Genomic DNA, 17,689 nt, shown 5'->3' with positions numbered 1-17,689 from the left:
AAAATAAAAATTCTGTAATTCAAAGTATTTATGTGTATATACAGATATATAGGTTTTTTTCTATTAGAGTCAGTACCTGTCGTGCTATTTCAGTTTCTTTGCATTGATTTTTCCGGTTGATGTTTCGTCAAATAAAAATGTTCCTTTTATCATATAAGGCAGTTTCCTTTGGGAGAAACCATTTTCTCCTTCCAAGATGAGCTCACCCTCTCCAGAGTGACTTGTCTTGGGCCGGCATTAGCTAATGGGGGTGAGGTAATGCTGTAGAGGTAACACTCTCGGAAGCCCTTTGATGGCCAGAGCTCTGCTCCCGGGAGTGTGGAATTGAGTTCTCATAAGGAAAGAGCAAATGGAGACAGTTAGCAAGTGTATATGTGTCTGATGCCGTGGGGATTTACTTTGATTATATATATATATATTTTTTTAATACAGATATTAACAGTGAAGGAAACAAAGCATAGTCCTTGTTCCTGGAATATCCTTCTCAAATAAGGCCCTTGATTTCAAACCCTGTCCTAGGTACCAAGAGTATAGCAGGTCGGGTGCTTGCCTTGCCCGTGGCCAGCCAGGTTCCATCTCCAGCCCGCCAGGAGTAACCCTTGAGCACCACCAGGTATGTGTCGTTCCCCCCCCCCCCAAAAAAAAAAAAACAGCCTAAATCCTGTCCTAAAAGAATTCGTGGTATTTCTTAACCTCTTTACGAAACAAATTGTCTATCTCATGTTTGATATCACTAATAATTATAAATAATTGCTTGTATTAAGAATAGCCTATCTGGAACTTTTGGGTTAAAATTGATTTAAATGGTTGGGGGGGGGAATGTTTAAAAGCTAGCAAATACAGCTGGAGCGACAGTACAGTATAAGGCACTTCTTGGCACCCGGCTCACTCTGTGTCCATCCCTGACCACCAACTGCAGTGATCGTTCACCATGCGGTTTTCTTAGTCAAATTAACCACCATCTTGTTTCGCAGCCACAGACTGAATGCCTTGACTTACGGTCTGCCTGTAGAGTTGGAGGCAGGGTCCCTGATGCTTATGATTCAGGGACATTTGACATTTCCCTGTGCCTAATGTGTTGTATGAATAAACCGAAAAAGAAAAGAAACCAGGAAAAGGCAGGAAAGCATGAACTGAGCAATCAAAAAGAGCTTCTACTTTAATGGTCATAGAACAGCCTTATTTTGTAAATCACTTTTGGGTTTTTTTTTTTTTGTGGGGGGGTTGGGGGGTTACATCTGGCGGTGCTGGGGGCTCACTCCTGGCTCAGTGCTCAAGGATCACTCCTGGTGGTGATGAGGGGATTGTATGTGGTCCCGGGGCTTGAACCTGGGCCAGCCACTTGCAAGGCAAGCGCCCTACCAACTGTATTAGCACTCTGACCCTTATGGTTGTATTTTGATTGGAGTTTTGAGCTAGCCAGAGATTCTGGAGGCTGGAGAAAGTCAAGATTTTTTTTTTTCATCCCAGGGCCAAAGTGATAGTAGGTTAAGGCACTTGCCTTGCATGCAGCACAGTGGACACCAGATGACCCAGGGAATGTCAGCACCGTGTGGGCCAAGGGGCGCCTTAGCCTCAGGCCCTTCCTCCGAACTGTGCTGCTTCTGTACTTCTAGATCAGCTTAAGAAAGAGAGAAAAAGATGAACTCCATTATACATAATTTCACAGTGGATTGTTGTACTCAGTTTGACCCACAGAAACCTTGGACAGCCTTTCACGGGTGAAGTGCGGAGCTGTGGCAATCCCCCGTGAAAATGCCCGTATGAACTATTAATTTGGCGACACAATCATAGGAATAATTAATGACACACTATGGCTTTATTGTGGCTATTAGGTTGAGTTTTGTTGTTGTTTTAGTTGTTGTTTTAGTTGTTGTTTTATCAACCTCTCTTTATATTCTAGTTAAAAGTACCCATGGAGAACTCTGAAATCTCAGTAGACGCAAAATCCGTAAAGAATTCAGAAGAGTGAGTATTTCATTGGAATCTGATTTATTAGAGGGGGGCAGGCGTGTGTCATTCTGTCCACTGAGGAGCAGAGAAGAGATAGGGGTCAACACCTGCCTTCTCCGCTGTGTGGCTTGATTGCTAGTCTTCCTTCCCTGCAGCTGGTCTTCCAAACGGGGGACGGGCTGGTGCGGCACTGACCCCCGTTTCGAACAATCCATCCTGCTAAGGCTGGAGCCATAGTACAGCAGGTAGGACACTTGCTTTGTGAGTGAGCTGACTCACTTCGACCCCCGGCACCCCATATAGTCCAACAAGCACTGCTGAGAGTGGCCCCAAAGCATTGGGCAAGGAGTAAGCCCTGAGCACCAGAAACCAAACAAAAAAACAAAGCCGCCCCCCCAGGAGTCACCTTTCCAGATGGTTCTGCAGCTCCAAACCTACACCAGTGACCCAGGTCTCCCCTCCTCTCCACCTGACTCCTTAGCTCTCCTCACTCAGCCAGAGACTGAATACAGCACATGTCTGTGCCCCAGCCCCAGCAGGAGTGATCCCTGAGCATAGCCAGGCGATGATGGAGGGGCTGGAGCCATAGGGCGTACAGAGGATACGGCGTTTGCCTTGCACGCAGGCAACATGGCCGACCCTGGTTCCATTCCCAGCATCCTGTATGGTCCCCGGAGCACCACCAGGAGTAATTCCTGAGGGCATGAGCCAGGAGTAACCCCCGAGCATCGCTGGGTGTGACCCAAAAAGAGAAAGAAAAAAAAAGTTGATGGAAACCTAGTTGTCTAGGTTTTAGTAAAGTACTTCTGCACAAGTATAAAATGCATTCGATGAAAGTATTAATAAAGTTCAGAGGAATGGATAAAATGCAGATTAAGAACCTGACAAAGGGGGCCGGTGCGATAATACAGCAGTTAGGGCGTTCACCTTGCACGCGGCTGACCCAGGTTCAATCCCCGGCATCCCGTATGATAGCACCTCCAAGAGTAATTTCTGACTGCAGAGCCAGGAGTAGCCCCTGAGCATCTCTGGGTGTGACCCAAAAAGGAAAAAAAGAGGCTGGAGAGATAGCACAGCGGGCAGGCGTTTGCCTTGCACACGACCGACCCAGGTTCGATTCCCAGCATCCCATATGGTCCCCTGAGCACCGCCGGGAGTGACTGCTGAGTGCAGAGCCAGGAGTAACCCCTGTGCATCACCAGGTGTGACCCCAAAAAGGCAAAAAAAAAACAACCTGATAAAGGACCAACCGCCTTCAGCCGAAAGCAGCGGCCCGGTCCCATCCCCAGCCTGTGCCTCTGAAGGGAGGAAAAGGCCAAAACAGTGGCGTGTGCTGTTGCTTCGAAGTTGGGTCAGCGCACTGATGATAAGCACCTGAGTCTTCTCTACCTTTGCCTTCCCAACAGAAAGATCATACATGGCAGCAAGTCAGTGGACTCTGGAATATCGTTGGACAATAGTTACAAAATGAATTATCCTGAAATGGGCGTGTGTTTAATAATTAATAATAAGAACTTCAAAGGCGAAGGTATGTATCATTGCGTAATCGGTACTGCTTTTCAACTATTCGTATCACTTAGGCTTGGCAGGATATGAAAATCATCGGTTTGATTTGTGCTACTGCTGACACTCTAGTGGGGAATAGCGGTGAGGTGGAGGTGGCATGCGCCCCTCGCCCTTCCCCTCTGTGGGTTTGGGCCCCCTCTGCTCCGCGGGACTAGTTTGTTGTAACCTTTGCTTTTGCTCTTTCTCCCTCCTTTATTCTGGTGGAGGTGCTCGACAAATAATGAACAGTAGGATTTTCCCCTTCTCAGAATTGTACAGGGTATATACATGTATTGTCTCGTTTCATCATGAGAACAAACTTGAAAAGTGGCTATGAGATTCTAAAGGCTAAAATCCTAGCCTAGGGGTGACCAGAGCAGTAGTCTAGGGGAAAGGCAGAGGTTTGCATAGGTTTCATCACTATGCTTCATGGTCCCCTGAAAAGTGACGCCTGAACACAGCCAGGAATAACCCCTGAGCACTGCCACCTGTGGCCCAGTGACTGAAAGAAGTCCTAGAGACAGCAGGAAGGGTGTTTGCCTTGCACATGGCCAACCCAGGTTCCATCCCCAGCACCCCGTATGGTCCCCTGAGCTCTGCCTGGAGTGATCCCTGAGCACAGAGGCAAGAATAAGCCCTGCGTACAAACAGAAAGAAACAAAGCTGAAAGAAGAAGCCAAGATTACACTCAAACAGAAGCACGGTTTGCTTCAGTGAAAGAGTAAGGAAAGAGAAGTTGAAAATGGGTGGCTGGATCTTTTCCTCTGTCGACTCAGATGGCCGTAACCATTAGATTATTCTGCTTCACATTACTAGCCATAAATGCCTGTAGAATTTTCCACTTGTGACCTTTTTATTTCCACCCCCAGTTAAGGATGCATATTCCACTCAGACCCCGGAAATTACACAAACCAGTGACCTGGCTTTGGTCATCTATGCGCCCCTTGGCTTCTCAGGCAGTGTCCGGCCAGCTGCTTGCTGTCTCTCATGAGCCTTCCCCCCAGAGCCTTGAGTTTATTTTCATTTCCTACAATAATACACATCCATAAGAGAAATTGCAGAGATTACAGATTGGGCGGGGCGGGGGGGGGATTTAAATCACTTGTAATTGCAGTCTCCAGAGAGAGAAGAGAGAGACATCTGGTCATTTTTCTGTCCATAGGTATTAAACGTGCACAGTTCTAACATTTTTAAATCTTAGTTCATCATACAATCGGCCTACGCATTAATTAGAAGATCCTCTAAGGGGTTAAAGGCCACCCAAGAGTCCTCAGTGCTCTATGCCCCTCAGCTGTGCAGTGAAGCCAGGCATGAGGCTTTACTGAAAGGGATGTTTTGGGGTTTGTTTTTTCCCCCCTGAAAATAGATAGTATGAAAGAGCCAGAGTCCAGTGGGTAAGGTGCTTGTCTGGCATGCCGTCATCCTGGGTTTGATCCCCAGCACTGCACACAGTCCCCCAAGCACCACCATGAGTGATCCCTGAGCACAGAGCCAGGAATAAGTCCTGAGCACTGTTGAATGGAGTCCTCTTCCCCCCAAAATTAAAAAGAATGAAAGTAGTGATTTGTCTTTAAATTGCTGGAAAATGCAGTACTTCTCTATGTGTAAAAGTATGTATTATGTTGGTTTTTTTTTCCTAAAGGAGGAACGTATAGTTCTAGTCGTATTTTTTAAGTTGCCATGATCATGAGGTAAAATTTTTGTTTACAGAAATTTTAATAATGATAGTATCTTATAGCACAGCGGGTAGGGCGTTCACCTTACAAGCGGCCAACATGGCCGACCCGAGTTCGATTCCTCCGCCCCTCTCAGAGAGCCCGGCAAGCTACCGAGAGTATTCGATATGCCAGACACAGTAACAACAAAGTCTCCAATGGAGACGTTACTGGGCCCGCTCGAGCAAAATTAAGTAAATGAATGGCAATTTATTCTGTTGGGCCTTCTTAGGCATTTGTTTCTGTTTTCCACCATCTCAGCATCTCTGAAAGCACTGATAGAGCTTCTGTTATGAAATGTCTTCTATACTTAGAAATTAAAGAGACTTTGTGTCGCCCAGGATCACAATATCCAAACTTATCTTGCATTTGAGAGGAAGTCTTTGTTGTGGGTTGTGCGACTCGCTAAAGAGTTTATTTCATTTCAGAGCTGTTACTCCTTCTCTAACTGCCATTAAAAATAATGTTTCTGTCCCAAGGCATGTCGACTCGGACCGGTACAGATGTAGATGCAGCAAGACTCAAGGAAACGTTTACTAACTTGAAATACGAAGTCAGGATCAAAAATGATCTGACCTGTGAGGAAATTAAGAAATTGCTGTACAGTGGTAAGAAAGAACAAAATGAATGGCCTTCATTGTCCAACTCCATATTATGAACTAACTATAATTGATACATAAGAAGAAAGCATGAGAACTGTGGAACTATACTGACCATAGTTATGCTGTCTAAGTCAGTATGTTTGCACAGTTTGTTCCTAAAATAATTTGCATTGATTTGTCTGCCTTGGTTAGGTTTTTCTTATCATCTCATTCTCACTTTGCACAACCTGGCAGGCTACCGAATGTGACCTGCCCACACGGCAGAGTCTGGCAAACTCCCCGTAGCGTACCCAATATGCCAAATACCAGTAACAATGAAGGGTCTCATTCTCCTAACTCTGAAAGAGCCTTGAATATGGCACTTTTTTAAAAAATCTCAGGGGTAAGATAAAGGAGACGTTACTGGGGCCTGCTCGAGGCAATCGACGAATAACAGGATGGTTGTGATTGTGAGGTTAGGTTTAAATGATCTCTTAATTGTACTCGCTTTTCTTCAACTTATTCCCAACCATATATATAAAATTGTCACATAATGTGGAGATTTTGTGTGCTTATTTTCTTGTGTGTCTTTCTAGCTTCTTTAGAAGATCATAGCAAAAGGAGCAGTTTTATTTGTGTGTTTCTAAGCCATGGTGAAGAAGGAACCATTTTTGGAACAGATAAACCTATTGAGCTGAAGATCTTAGCAGGTTTCTTCAAAGGGGATTGTTGCAGAAGTCTAACTGGAAAACCCAAAATTTTCATTATTCAGGTAATAAGTTACAAGTATTTTTGTTAACGAGAATTAATCAGGAATTATTTTAGTCAGTTATAGATTATCTAAAGGATTTTGTATATTTCCTGCTGCCAAGCCGTAGCTTATTTGTTCGTTTAAGCTACTACTTTGAGAGATGAATATATTTTAATTTTAGACTTACATAAACAATAGTCTGGGCTGGAGTTGTAGTACAGCAGTAGGCTGTTTGCCTTGCATCCTGACCAGATTTGTTCCCCGGCATCCCACATGGTCCCCCCAAGCACTGCCAGGAGTAATTCTTGAATGCAGAGCCAGGAGTCAGTAACCCCTGAGCATGGCGGGGTGGGGCCCAAAATGCTTAGATAGTTCTATATATGAGTTGTGCCATCAGAGAGATAGTAAAGGAGTATTTAAGTGCTTCCCTTGTATGCAGCTGACTCCCATTCAATCCCTGGCACCCATATGGTGCCCTGCGCCTTCCGTGAGTGATCTCTGAGTGCAGAGCCAGGAGTTAGTCCCTGAGCACAACCGGATGTGGCCCCAAAACTATACTCTCTCAGGCCCTCATATTTTCTCAAAATATTTACCTTCTAATCCCTAGGCCTGCCGAGGTACAGAACTCGACTGTGGAATAGAGACTGACAGTGGTTCTGAGGATGACATGACGTGTCAGAAGATACCAGTGGAAGCTGACTTCTTGTATGCGTATTCCACAGCACCTGGTAAGAAAATACCTGTCATTGTTAGTAGATTTTAAGCAATGAAGCGTATTTTCCAGATTGGGATATCCCTGAAAAGCAGTTAATTTTTCTGCATTCTAGTCTACCTTAACCATAGAGAAGTCTCTAAAAGTTGTCTTTATTTTGGCTAGAATAATGCTTATTTACATAGGGCTGGAGCGATAGCAGAGCGGTAGGGCGTTTGCCTTGCACATGGCCGACCCGGGTTCAATTCCTCTGCCCCGCATGGCAAAGCCTGGCAAGCTGCCCGTGATGTAATGGATATGCCAAAAACAGTAACAACAAGTCTCACAATTTGTAGACGTTACTGGTGCCTGCTCGAGTAAACCAATGAACAATGGGAGGACAGTGCTACGGGGCTACATGTAATATACAGAACCTTAAAGTACCATTCAGTCCTGAACTTAATACCAAAGAGAATATTGTCTTGCAGTTTCAGGCCAAATTAGAGCTTTACCTGCCTCTGGAATCGTTGATAGATGTTTTTGGCCCTTTTGCTTTTGCTTTGGGGACCACGTGTGCAAGACAGTGCCCTCCCCCCTGTATCACTTTGGACCCTCAGCCACTTTTAATGATGCGTTTTTTTCCCCCTTTACCTGTGCTCTTGCATCTCTTTTGGGGTATAGGGAGACAGTTTGGTATCGCATAAGCAGTGCTCAGGGGCTGTTCTTGACCCTGCTCAAATGACCCCTGGCAGCATTGGGGCACCATTTGCATACCACGGATCTTCAGTACAAGGCCTGCTCCTTACCCCCATACTGTCTCTCCTGCCTGCTGTCACCCGAGGCTCTCTTTTTTGTACTTACTCTTCCCGGTTGAGCGGATCTTCAGAAAGGAGACTGTGAGGAATGCAGTGGTGAGGCCAGCCTCTGGCTCATTCTTCGGTGACATCAGAGCTTACATAGCCCACTGTCCCCCTGTGGCCTCATTGCCCCAGAAACCAAATGAGTCATTGATTTTTTTTTTTCCTCTTATGGGTAACAATGCTGTGGAAATTTAGTTACACGCTCATTTATAAAACAATAGGTATCCATGGTATTCGGTTGTGTTTTTGCCTTATAGGTTACTATTCTTGGCGCAATTCAAAGGATGGATCCTGGTTCATTCAGTCACTTTGTGAGATATTGAAGCGGTACGCTGACAAACTTGAGTTCATGCACATTCTTACTCGGGTCAACCAAAAGGTAGCAACAGAATTTGAGTCCTATTCCTTGGACAGAACTTTCCACGCAAAGAAGCAGATTCCATGTATTATGTCTATGCTCACAAAAGAACTGTATTTTTATCACTGAAGAAAAGAATAAGAGCTTTTGGGTTTATCTATACACCAAGGTAGGAAAACGGTTTGATGGATACTGTATTTTCATTCCTCTCCCATTTAAATCTGATCTAATACTCCAGATGGTACTTTGAATCATGCAATTTTCATAGCAATAAAACTACTGTAATACTACCTCAAACTCAAAATCAGGTAGTTGAAATTGAATTTTCACAGGAATAAATAAAAATGGTACAATCTCTATGAGATGAAATAATTGGAAATTCAAAATGGTACAATCCCTATGAGATGAAATAATTGGAAATTAGCAGTTCTCATAACTAACAAATTTTAGGGAGGTTTTGCTATGAATTTTCAAGTGATTATGAAAAAGTTGACATCTACAGTAATGAATTTCAAAGACATTGATGTGACGGTTAAGAGTTTGCATTCTCTTGCCTCTATTGCTGATCACAATACCCAAAAGGAGAGAGAGAACAAAAGGGAATGCCCTGCCACAGTGGCTGGGGGGGAGGGATATTATCCTGGTGGTGGAAAATGGGCACTGGAGGAGGGATGGGTATTTGATCATGGTATGACCGAAATCCAAGCACAAAAATTTGTAAATCTACAACTGTACCTCATGCTTTTTCACTAATAATAAAAAAAATAAAATTAAAAAAAAATACAGTATCTTTTGATGGTAGGAAACATACACTGGTGAAGGGATGGGTGATGGAACACTCTATGGCTGAAACCTGATCATGAACAACTGTGTAACTGTGTGTTTCATGATGGTTCCTTTTTTTAATTTAAATATAAATAAATAAATCCCAAAAAAAAAGAGTTTGCATTCTTGTCATTATCAAATCACAGAACCAGTGATGTGGAATGCTTTCTCTTAGAGCTAGGGCATCCATGGGCACCGCTAATGGCCTAAAGACACTGACACTAGATTTGGAATTTGGAAATGTTAATTATGTATTTAGATCACTTACCTGAGCCCATGACTTCATGGTATGTGTCTTGAGCATGTCTCTGTTGTGAAAAATCATGTTTAGTATTGAAAAAGAAATTCGATTGGTTTACTTGATACGGTGTGGGCAAACTGAGTTGATCTCCTGAGGTTCCTAAGCTCAACAGAGAGGGACAGAGTGGCCCCAATAAGGTGCTGAAACATGCAGCCGATCCACCAGCATACGGAGCCTCTCTTGCCCCTGCACCAACATATGAGTTACACACCAGCACAATATCTAGAGAACTGTTAGGTCAGGACCTCAACCCCTCCACTGTTATTTGAGCCAATAGCAGCATGAACTGGAGACTTTCTATAGGAAGGGATGAAAGTACAACGCGGGTAATGCAGAGGGAAGGGTGAGAGCACCAGCACTGCACAATCCTTGGACGGGACCACCATCTGCTCGCACATTTCTGCATCTGGACTGGTACGAGGAAGATGTCCCCAGGCCGGACTCCCACGACAGCCAAATCAGGAAGTTCAGATGTGGACATGTCCCAGAGAGGCTCGGAGACGGGACGCACCCGTTCTCTCAATGCTGAGCCTGTGAAGTTCTTCTCTGTAAGTTTACAATCCGAAGGAAATGATGCTGTTACAATGCAGTACGTTATCCAAGTGCAAGAACTGCAGCACACAGATCAGAAGATCATCTGCTCTGCCCCATCCTTTGGTGCTCGGGGAGCAGAAGGCCAGAGAGTTGGCGCTCAGCTGCCTCGAGGTCTTGCTTGGTCACCTCACGTCACCCCACCACCATATGTCACTGGTGTTGGGTTTCTTTTCCTTACAGATAGAAGCTCGTGTTTATAAGTGACGGTTGTTGGTTTAGACTCAATTTTCTACGTAAACGAGGCATGTAATTATCTTGAGCTGTGTTGTTGTGAGATCATTTTTTTAAGAATTGCTGATTCTTTTTTAATTTCAAAATAAAAATTACCACCAAGTTCATCTCTTTTGTTGTTGTTTCTGCTATTACACTATGCACTGAGAATTTGCAAATATCTCTATTTACTAAGAGCTACCACACGATTGTGCACAATATTTCATCACAAAAGCATTTTTAGGGTGAAAACCAGCCCCTGCTCCACTGTATAAAGAAGCTCTCAGCTGAGAGGTAAGGTGTTCCAGCGTATATGATTAAGTGGAAAAGGCTAAAACAGTTCTATAAATAGCATGTTATTTTCTGTATATTCCTTTACCTATTTTTAGCATTCAGTTCTTTTGTTCAGACTGATCATTTCGAACTGTTATTACCGTCTCTGTCCTAACTGGGCAGGGGTACATTAAACATACATTTTCCTAGAGAAATACCAGATGGATTTTTTTTTTCTTTTTGGGTCACCCCCCAGTGATGCACAGAGGTTATTCCTGGCTCTGCACTCAGAAATCACCACTGGCAGTGCTCAGGGGATGATATGGGATGCTGGGAATTGAACCCGGGTTGGCCGCGTGCAAGGCAAACGCCCTACCCGCTGTGCTATTGCTACAACCCCCCAGAAGGAATTTTTTTTTAATTTTTTAATAGTGAGACATCATGAGGTACAGTTACAGACTTACACAGTTTTGTGCTTGGGTTTCAGTTATACAATGATCAAGTACCCATCCCTCCACCGGTGCCCATTTCCCACCACCATGGATCCCAGTATCCCTCCCACCCCCATCCCCCCCACCCCATTCTGCCTCTGTGGCAGGGCATTCCCTTTTGTTCTCTCTCTCTTATTGGGTGTTGTGGTTTGCAAAAGAGGCGATGGGTGACAATCATGCTTAGTCTATAGTCTACTTTCCGCATGCTTCTCCCATCCTGGGAGGATCCTCCCAACACCTTTATTTGGTGTTCTCTTCTCTATCTGAGCTCCCCTTTCCCCTAGCATGTGTGGTTGGCCTCCAAGCCATTTGCTCCATGGCTCAGAAGGATTTTTTAAAGTGCCTTGAGAGTTGAGTACAATGGATAAGACCTTTGCTTACAGGCAACCATTGTAGGGTATCCCCAGAAATATGTGATCCCTCAGACCCTGCCAGGATTAAACTCAGAACATAGATTTGTGTGGCCCAGGCCATTCTGCACAAAAAAGGCTTGAGCAACAGTACAGCAGGTAGAGCACATAGTTGGCCTGGGTTCGATCCCCAGCACCTCATAAGATTCCCTGAGCACCGCCAGGTGTGGCACAAAAACAAAAGTGATAAAGTGAACGGAAATAGAGGAAGTATAGAAAACTTGAGAAGCCAGCTTTGATCAACAGAATCAGGGTCAAATACATTTACACTAGCAAATGCATGTGTCCACACCTCATTATTTTGGACAACCGTGACTCCAGATCTCACTGCTGACTGATTTTTATTTGGCACCACACTCACTTGGGCTCAGGGTTTATTTCTGCCTCTGTGCTCAGGAGAGACCCCTGGCAGAGTTCAGGGGACAGTATGGGATGCAATGGGATGCAACCCAACCAACCCTTGGTGCATTAGGCAGAATTTAAAGGCAGAAGCAGTTGAACCAGAACAGTGGTTTGATTTATTCAATGGGACCATGAGAAATCAGGTAGACGAAGAACACTATAATAAACATATTCATGCCCTTACAATCAGCCACTAATTTTAAACAAAGTTGATGACACATATTAAAAACCAATTTTTTTTTTTTTTTGCTTTTTGGGTCACACCCGGCGATACTCAGGGGTCACTCCTGGCTCATGCACCCAGGAATCACTCCTTGCAGTGCTCGGGGGACTATATGGGATGCTGGGAATCGAACCTGGGTCGGCCATGTTGGCTGCATGCAAGGCAAACGCCCTACCCGCTGTGCTATCACTCCAGCCCCAAAAACCAATTTTTTTTCCCTTTATTTTATTTTATTTTTTTTTTAAGTTGTAGATTTACAATTTTTTGTGCTTTGCTTTCAATTATACAATGATCAGATACCCATCCCTCCACCAGTGCCCATTTTCCACCACCATGGATAATATCCCTCCCACCCCCATCCCCCCATCCCCCCGTCTCTGTGGCAGGGCAATCCCCTGTGTTCTCTCTCTCCTTTTGGGTGTTGTGGTCTGCAAAAGAGGCATTGAGTGGCAAACATGTTCAGTCCATAGTCTACTTTCGACATGCATCTCCCCTCCTGGGAGGATCCTCCAAACATCCTTTATTTGGTGCTCCCTTCTCTATCTGAACTGCCCTTTCCTCTAGGATACCCGGCTGGCCTCTAAGTTATGGAGTAATCCTCCTGGTGCTGATCTCAGCTATTCTTGGGTATTAATCTCATACTTTGTTACTTTATATCCCCCAGATGAATGCAATCTTTCTATGTCTATCCCTCTCTTTCTGACTCATTTCGCTTAGCATGATACTTTCCATATTGTACCACTTGTATGTAAATTTCATGACTTCATCTTTTCTAACAGCTACATAGTACTCCATTGTGTAGAGGTACCAGAGTTTCTTTAACCAGTCATCTGTTCTTGGGCATTCAGGTTTCTTCCAGTTTCTGGCTATTGTAAAGAGTGCTGCAATGAACAAACAAGTGCAGATGTCACTTCGACTATGCATTTTTGCCTCTCTGGGGTATATTCCCAGGAGTGCCAAAAACCAATTTTTAAGCCAACATTTAAACCCAGGAGAGCCGCTTTGCTCATTGATCTAGAGAGGGCCTGGATGATGGCACAGGTTAGCTGACTTAGCCCTAAATCTGAAGGTAATTCTGGGGAAGTTAAAAGTTTCACTCAACAAATATCATTTCTTTGCCACGTTTTGTATTCGGTGTTCATGCTACAGAGATGAGAGCTACAGAAATCAGACGACAAACAGATCCTACGTCATAAGAGGCTCTTTGCTTTCACTAGGAGTAATGTGAGGCAAAGAAAATTCCCCGAGCTGCCTTAGCATGGGGGACACTTGGCCCGTCTCCTGATCTCTGCCTCTTTGCTTGTCAAAAAAGAATGCAAAAGGATAGGTGACTCAGGAGCATAAGGAAGGAGAGGAGAGCCCGGTTGGCAGCTCAAGCAGAAGAGCTGAAGAGTTCCTGTGGTCAAACCCGAGTTCCATCCCCTCACTCCAGCCCCAACCCCCAACCCCAGCACTATCAGGTGTGGCCTCTTTTTTAAAAAGTCATTTGGGAACACTGGCTGACCTGGGGGCGGGGGGCAGTTGTTCGTTTGGGTTTTTTTGTTTGTTTTTAGTTTGGGGTCACACCCAGCCATGCTCAGGACTTACTTCTGGCTCTGTATTCAGGAATCACTCCTTAACGCTCAGGAAGCATTGCTGAATCACTCAGGAATGTTCACGGACCATACGGGATGCCAGGGATTGAACCCGGGTCAACTGTGTACAAGGCAAATGCCCTAACCACTGTGCTATTGCTCGTGCCCCTGACCTGTTCTGTGGTTGTTGTTGTTGTCGTTAAAGTAAATAGAGACAGCTCGTGGGGCACCATGGGACTCATCCCACCAAATTCTGGTGATTTTATGACAATTCTCAGCTTCAGGGTCCGGACTATGAGGGGCTATACTGTGAATTTGTGGGCTCTGCACTCTTTTTTTTTTTTAAACCACTTACAGACCACCTGGTTCTTCCCTGGAGTCTCTGGGTCACAGCGGACTCAAGCAGGAAAAAGATGAACAGCCATGGGAGGAATGTAATGTCTTTTATTGTTGCTTTTTGAGTCATAGCTAGCTGTGTTCAGGGCCTACTCCTGGCTCTGTGCTCAGGGATCACTCCTGGTGGGACTCAGGGGACCAAGGTGGTGCCGTGGATCAAACCCAGGTTGGCTGCACGCAGAGCAAGTGACCGACCTACTGTGTCTCTCCAGCCCAGAGTGCTGCTCCCGGGGCTGTTCCCAGCAGCCTTTCTCTGGAAGCAGTGGCCGAGGATGCTGCATCTCTTAGCCACAGCTCTGCTGCTCTGCTCTCGCTCTTGCTCTCTCTCTCAGGGGGTCCGGCCCTGACAGTCTTCCCGCCCTTCCCGGGTTCTCTGAACTCATCTCTGTGGCCAGAGGCTGCTCCTAGCAGTGGCCGCGGCTCCCCTTAGCTAACTGCACCCCACATGCTTCTCTGTCAAGGGCCCCTGCAATTGCCTGTTTTCACCGGGGAGCCCGTAAAGTTTGTTCTCTCCAGGGCTGAGTCCCAGTCCTGGGAATGCGCTTTCTTTTAGAGGGAAGAGGACCAAGCCGGCTCTGCACCAAAGCTCAGCTGTAGGCAGGTACTAAATGGCCTGCTGCTTTCCCTGGGCCCCATTACCAGGGTCCCCCCATTTTCCCCAGACCCTACTCCCAAGGTTACTCCGCTTCCCTCGGCCCCCACTCCCAAGGTCCCCCCGTTTTCCCCAGACCCCATTCCCAGGGTCCCACTGTTTTCCCTAAACCAAGAACCCATTTCTCTTCCCAAAACACTCTGGGACACAGAGCCCTTCAGATCAAAGTCCTCACCATGCTTGAGTGAGAGGAAAGCCTATTACATCCACCAAAAGCCCCACCCAGCCCGTCCTAAAGACATCAGTGATGTATTCGGGGATAGCCTGCTTCTTGCAGATTCCAGAAGAGCCCAGCCAGAATAACAGAAGGACGGGCAAGTCCCTTCACCCTGATGCCCTCCCAGGGGTTTCACACTTTTTTGCTCTCAATATCTCTTTTTCTCCCTTGACGCAGGACTTAATGGTCCAATTCTCCAGCAAGTTTTGTAGCAGTAGAGGCACCCTGATGTGTCCAAGTAGTCTCCCAGGATTCTCAGCAGCACCTGACATACCGTGAATTTGGCTTTTGTGCTGCTTCGCTCTGTGGGATCTGCCTAGTGGGACTAATCCGTCCTGACAGAGGTCAAACGCCAAGACCGACCCTCTTTTGGCCTTGTGACTCCTGTCACTGTGGTCTTGTCTTCTGAGCCTGAACTTGAACAATGGGCAATTTGTTCCTTGAGTTGTCACTTGGATTTACAAACACGCGATCATGCTTCTAACCGTAGAATCTCTTGTGCCACAGAGGGAGAATCCAAGGGGTGTGCCACAGACAACAAAATGCCCAGGAAGAAAGGAAGCGCCCCAGTGTCACAGTGTGACAGCTAGACTGGCTTCATGTGAGTTCACCGTTCTTCCTTCTCACTTGATGGGAAAACAAAGTACAAGTGACAAGCCAGTGGGCCAGGCTTTGACAGACCTGTGGTGTCAGAAACCAGCACTTAGGGCCGGGGGTGTAGCTCAGTGGTGAGCCCTTGCCTGGTATGTGTGAGGCTTTGGGTTCAATCCTGGGCACCAATTAAAAAATGAAACAAAGGAGCTGGAGCTAGAGCACAGTGGGTAGGGCGTTTGCCTTGCACATGGCCGACTGGGGTTCGATTCCCAGAATCCCATATTGTTCTCTGAGCACTGCCAGGAATAATTCCTAAGTGCAAAGCCAGGAGTAACCCCTGTGCATCACCGAGTGTGACCCGAAAAGCCGAAAGAATAATGAAATCAAATAAAGAGAAACAAGTGTATATCATAGGGTAGGCTACATTTAAAGCCAAGCTGACCCTTGCAGCATCTAGTCTTGGTGCCAGTTACAGTGGAAAGGAAGTACAAGTTTCCATGAACTATTGAGTCTTATCACAAGTTGCTTAAAATGAACCCGAAAAAAAGTGCATCGTGAATGTTTTCACTTGATTTCCAATAAATAGTAAACATGATGTATTGACAAATAGACGTAGAAAGAAGTTCCAGGACGATCCAAAGGTAAGCAATTTCATGAGGAGCCTAAGGCCTCATCTCCAGCCAAGGAGATGCCCTGACTCAGAGAGGTGAATGCTTCACAGTAGGAAGTCCCAGGTTTGATCCCAGAACTTGGTGATTCCTTGAACACTGCTGGGAGTGACTATACCAAGATTAGACCCTGGGTACAGTAGAGTGTGATCCTCTCCTATCCCCCCCCCCTCAAAAAAAAGCTCATCTGAAAATTAAACCAATGTAGCATAAAACAAAGAAGATGCTAAAGAACCAATCCCATGGTCTAGAATTTTTTTTTTACTTTTTTTTTTTTTGCATTTTTTGGGTCACACCCGGCAATGCACAGGGGTCACTCCTGGCTCATGCACTCAGCATTACTCTTGGCGGTGCTCAGGGAACCATATGGGATGCTGGGAATCGAACCCGGGTCAGCCACGTGCAAGGCAAACGCCCTACCCACTATGCTGTCACTCATCCCCTAGAATTTTTTTTTTATTGATTTAGAAAAATACCATATCATTCTCCTGTCTGTCACTTAGATCAGATAAATAGATGATGGAGGCTTGTTCTTCAAGTCCGGGTTCTCTCTTGAACTTGTATTCTGCTTGCTTGCTTTGTATTTCTTTGCTTGCTTATTTATACTCTGGAGACCCCCGTTCTCTCTCTCTCTCTCTCTCTCTCTCTCTCTCTCTCTCTCTCTCTCTCTCTCTCCCTCTCTCTCTCTCTCTTAAATTCATTAGAGAAGTCCCTGTACAGCACTGTTAATTGACTTTTTTTTTTTTTTGCTTTTTGGGTCATACCTGGTGATGCTCAGGAGGTTATTCCTGGCTCTACACTCAGGAATCACTCCTGGTGGTGCTCAGGGGACCTAATAGGATGCTGGAAATTGAACCAGAGTCAGCTGCGTGCAAGGCAAACGCCTCATTCACTGAACTATTGCTCTCTCACCCCTTGTTCTCTCTTGAACACATTTTCTCTTTCTCTCCCTCTCACATTTTCCGAAGCAAGTTTCATTCAATAAAAAAAAAAATCATTACAAAAAAAAAAAGATGGAAGATTGAGGAACAGGTTCATTTTTGTTTGTTTGTTTGCTTTCTTTCGTTGTTTTGTTTTTGGCCACACCCTGCAGTGCTCAGGGCTTACTCCTGACTCTGCTCTGAGGGATAACTCCTGGAGGTGCTTAAGGACCATAGAAGGGTGCTAGGGATCACAGCTGCACCAGCTGTGTGCAAGGCAGGAGCTCTACCCACTGCACTATCTCTCCATGCCTCATTCTTTCGACTTACCTAGATCACGTTTGAAGTGAGTTTCTTGTAAACAATCTGTGGTTGAAGTGCCTTTTCTTCCTTTAAAGAAAAATTGGGGGGTGGGGATAGTACAGTGGCTATGGCGCTTGACTCGCACATGGTGGATCTGGTTCCATCCCCAGCACCTCATACAG

At 45.5% G+C, this 17,689-nt stretch overlaps 1 protein-coding gene across 1 annotated transcript; it reads left to right on the top strand.

Annotated features, from left to right (window-relative positions):
- The first annotated feature begins 519 nt into the window (after window positions 1–519).
- Window positions 520–9,293, top strand: CASP3 (caspase 3). Its single transcript, XM_056114337.1, has 7 exons — window positions 520–613; window positions 1,904–1,968; window positions 3,360–3,481; window positions 5,693–5,821; window positions 6,391–6,566; window positions 7,153–7,273; window positions 8,354–9,293. Exons 2-7 carry the CDS (start codon window positions 1,916–1,918, stop codon window positions 8,581–8,583), a joined length of 831 nt encoding a protein of 276 aa, XP_055970312.1. The 5' UTR covers window positions 520–613; window positions 1,904–1,915; the 3' UTR covers window positions 8,584–9,293.
- The last annotated feature ends 8,396 nt before the right edge of the window (window positions 9,294–17,689 follow it).

Source organism: Sorex fumeus, unplaced genomic scaffold, assembly GCF_029834395.1.
Source record: "Sorex fumeus unplaced genomic scaffold, SorFum_2.1 ptg000024l, whole genome shotgun sequence".
NCBI lineage: Eukaryota > Metazoa > Chordata > Mammalia > Eulipotyphla > Soricidae > Sorex > Sorex fumeus.
This window is presented reverse-complemented; position numbering and strand designations above follow the sequence as displayed.

What these genes read in the sequence shown, in the direction of transcription:
- CASP3 (XM_056114337.1), top strand. Translation starts at nt 1,916, where the DNA reads ATGGAGAACTCTGAAATCTCAGTAGACGCAAAATCCGTAAAGAATTCA. An exon ending in TCCGTAAAGAATTCAGAAGA is followed by an intron (nt 1,969 to 3,359) that starts GTGAGTATTTCA and finishes CCTTCCCAACAG; the next exon opens with AAAGATCATACATGGCAGCA. An exon ending in TGCGTATTCCACAGCACCTG is followed by an intron (nt 7,274 to 8,353) that starts GTAAGAAAATAC and finishes TTTGCCTTATAG; the next exon opens with GTTACTATTCTTGGCGCAAT.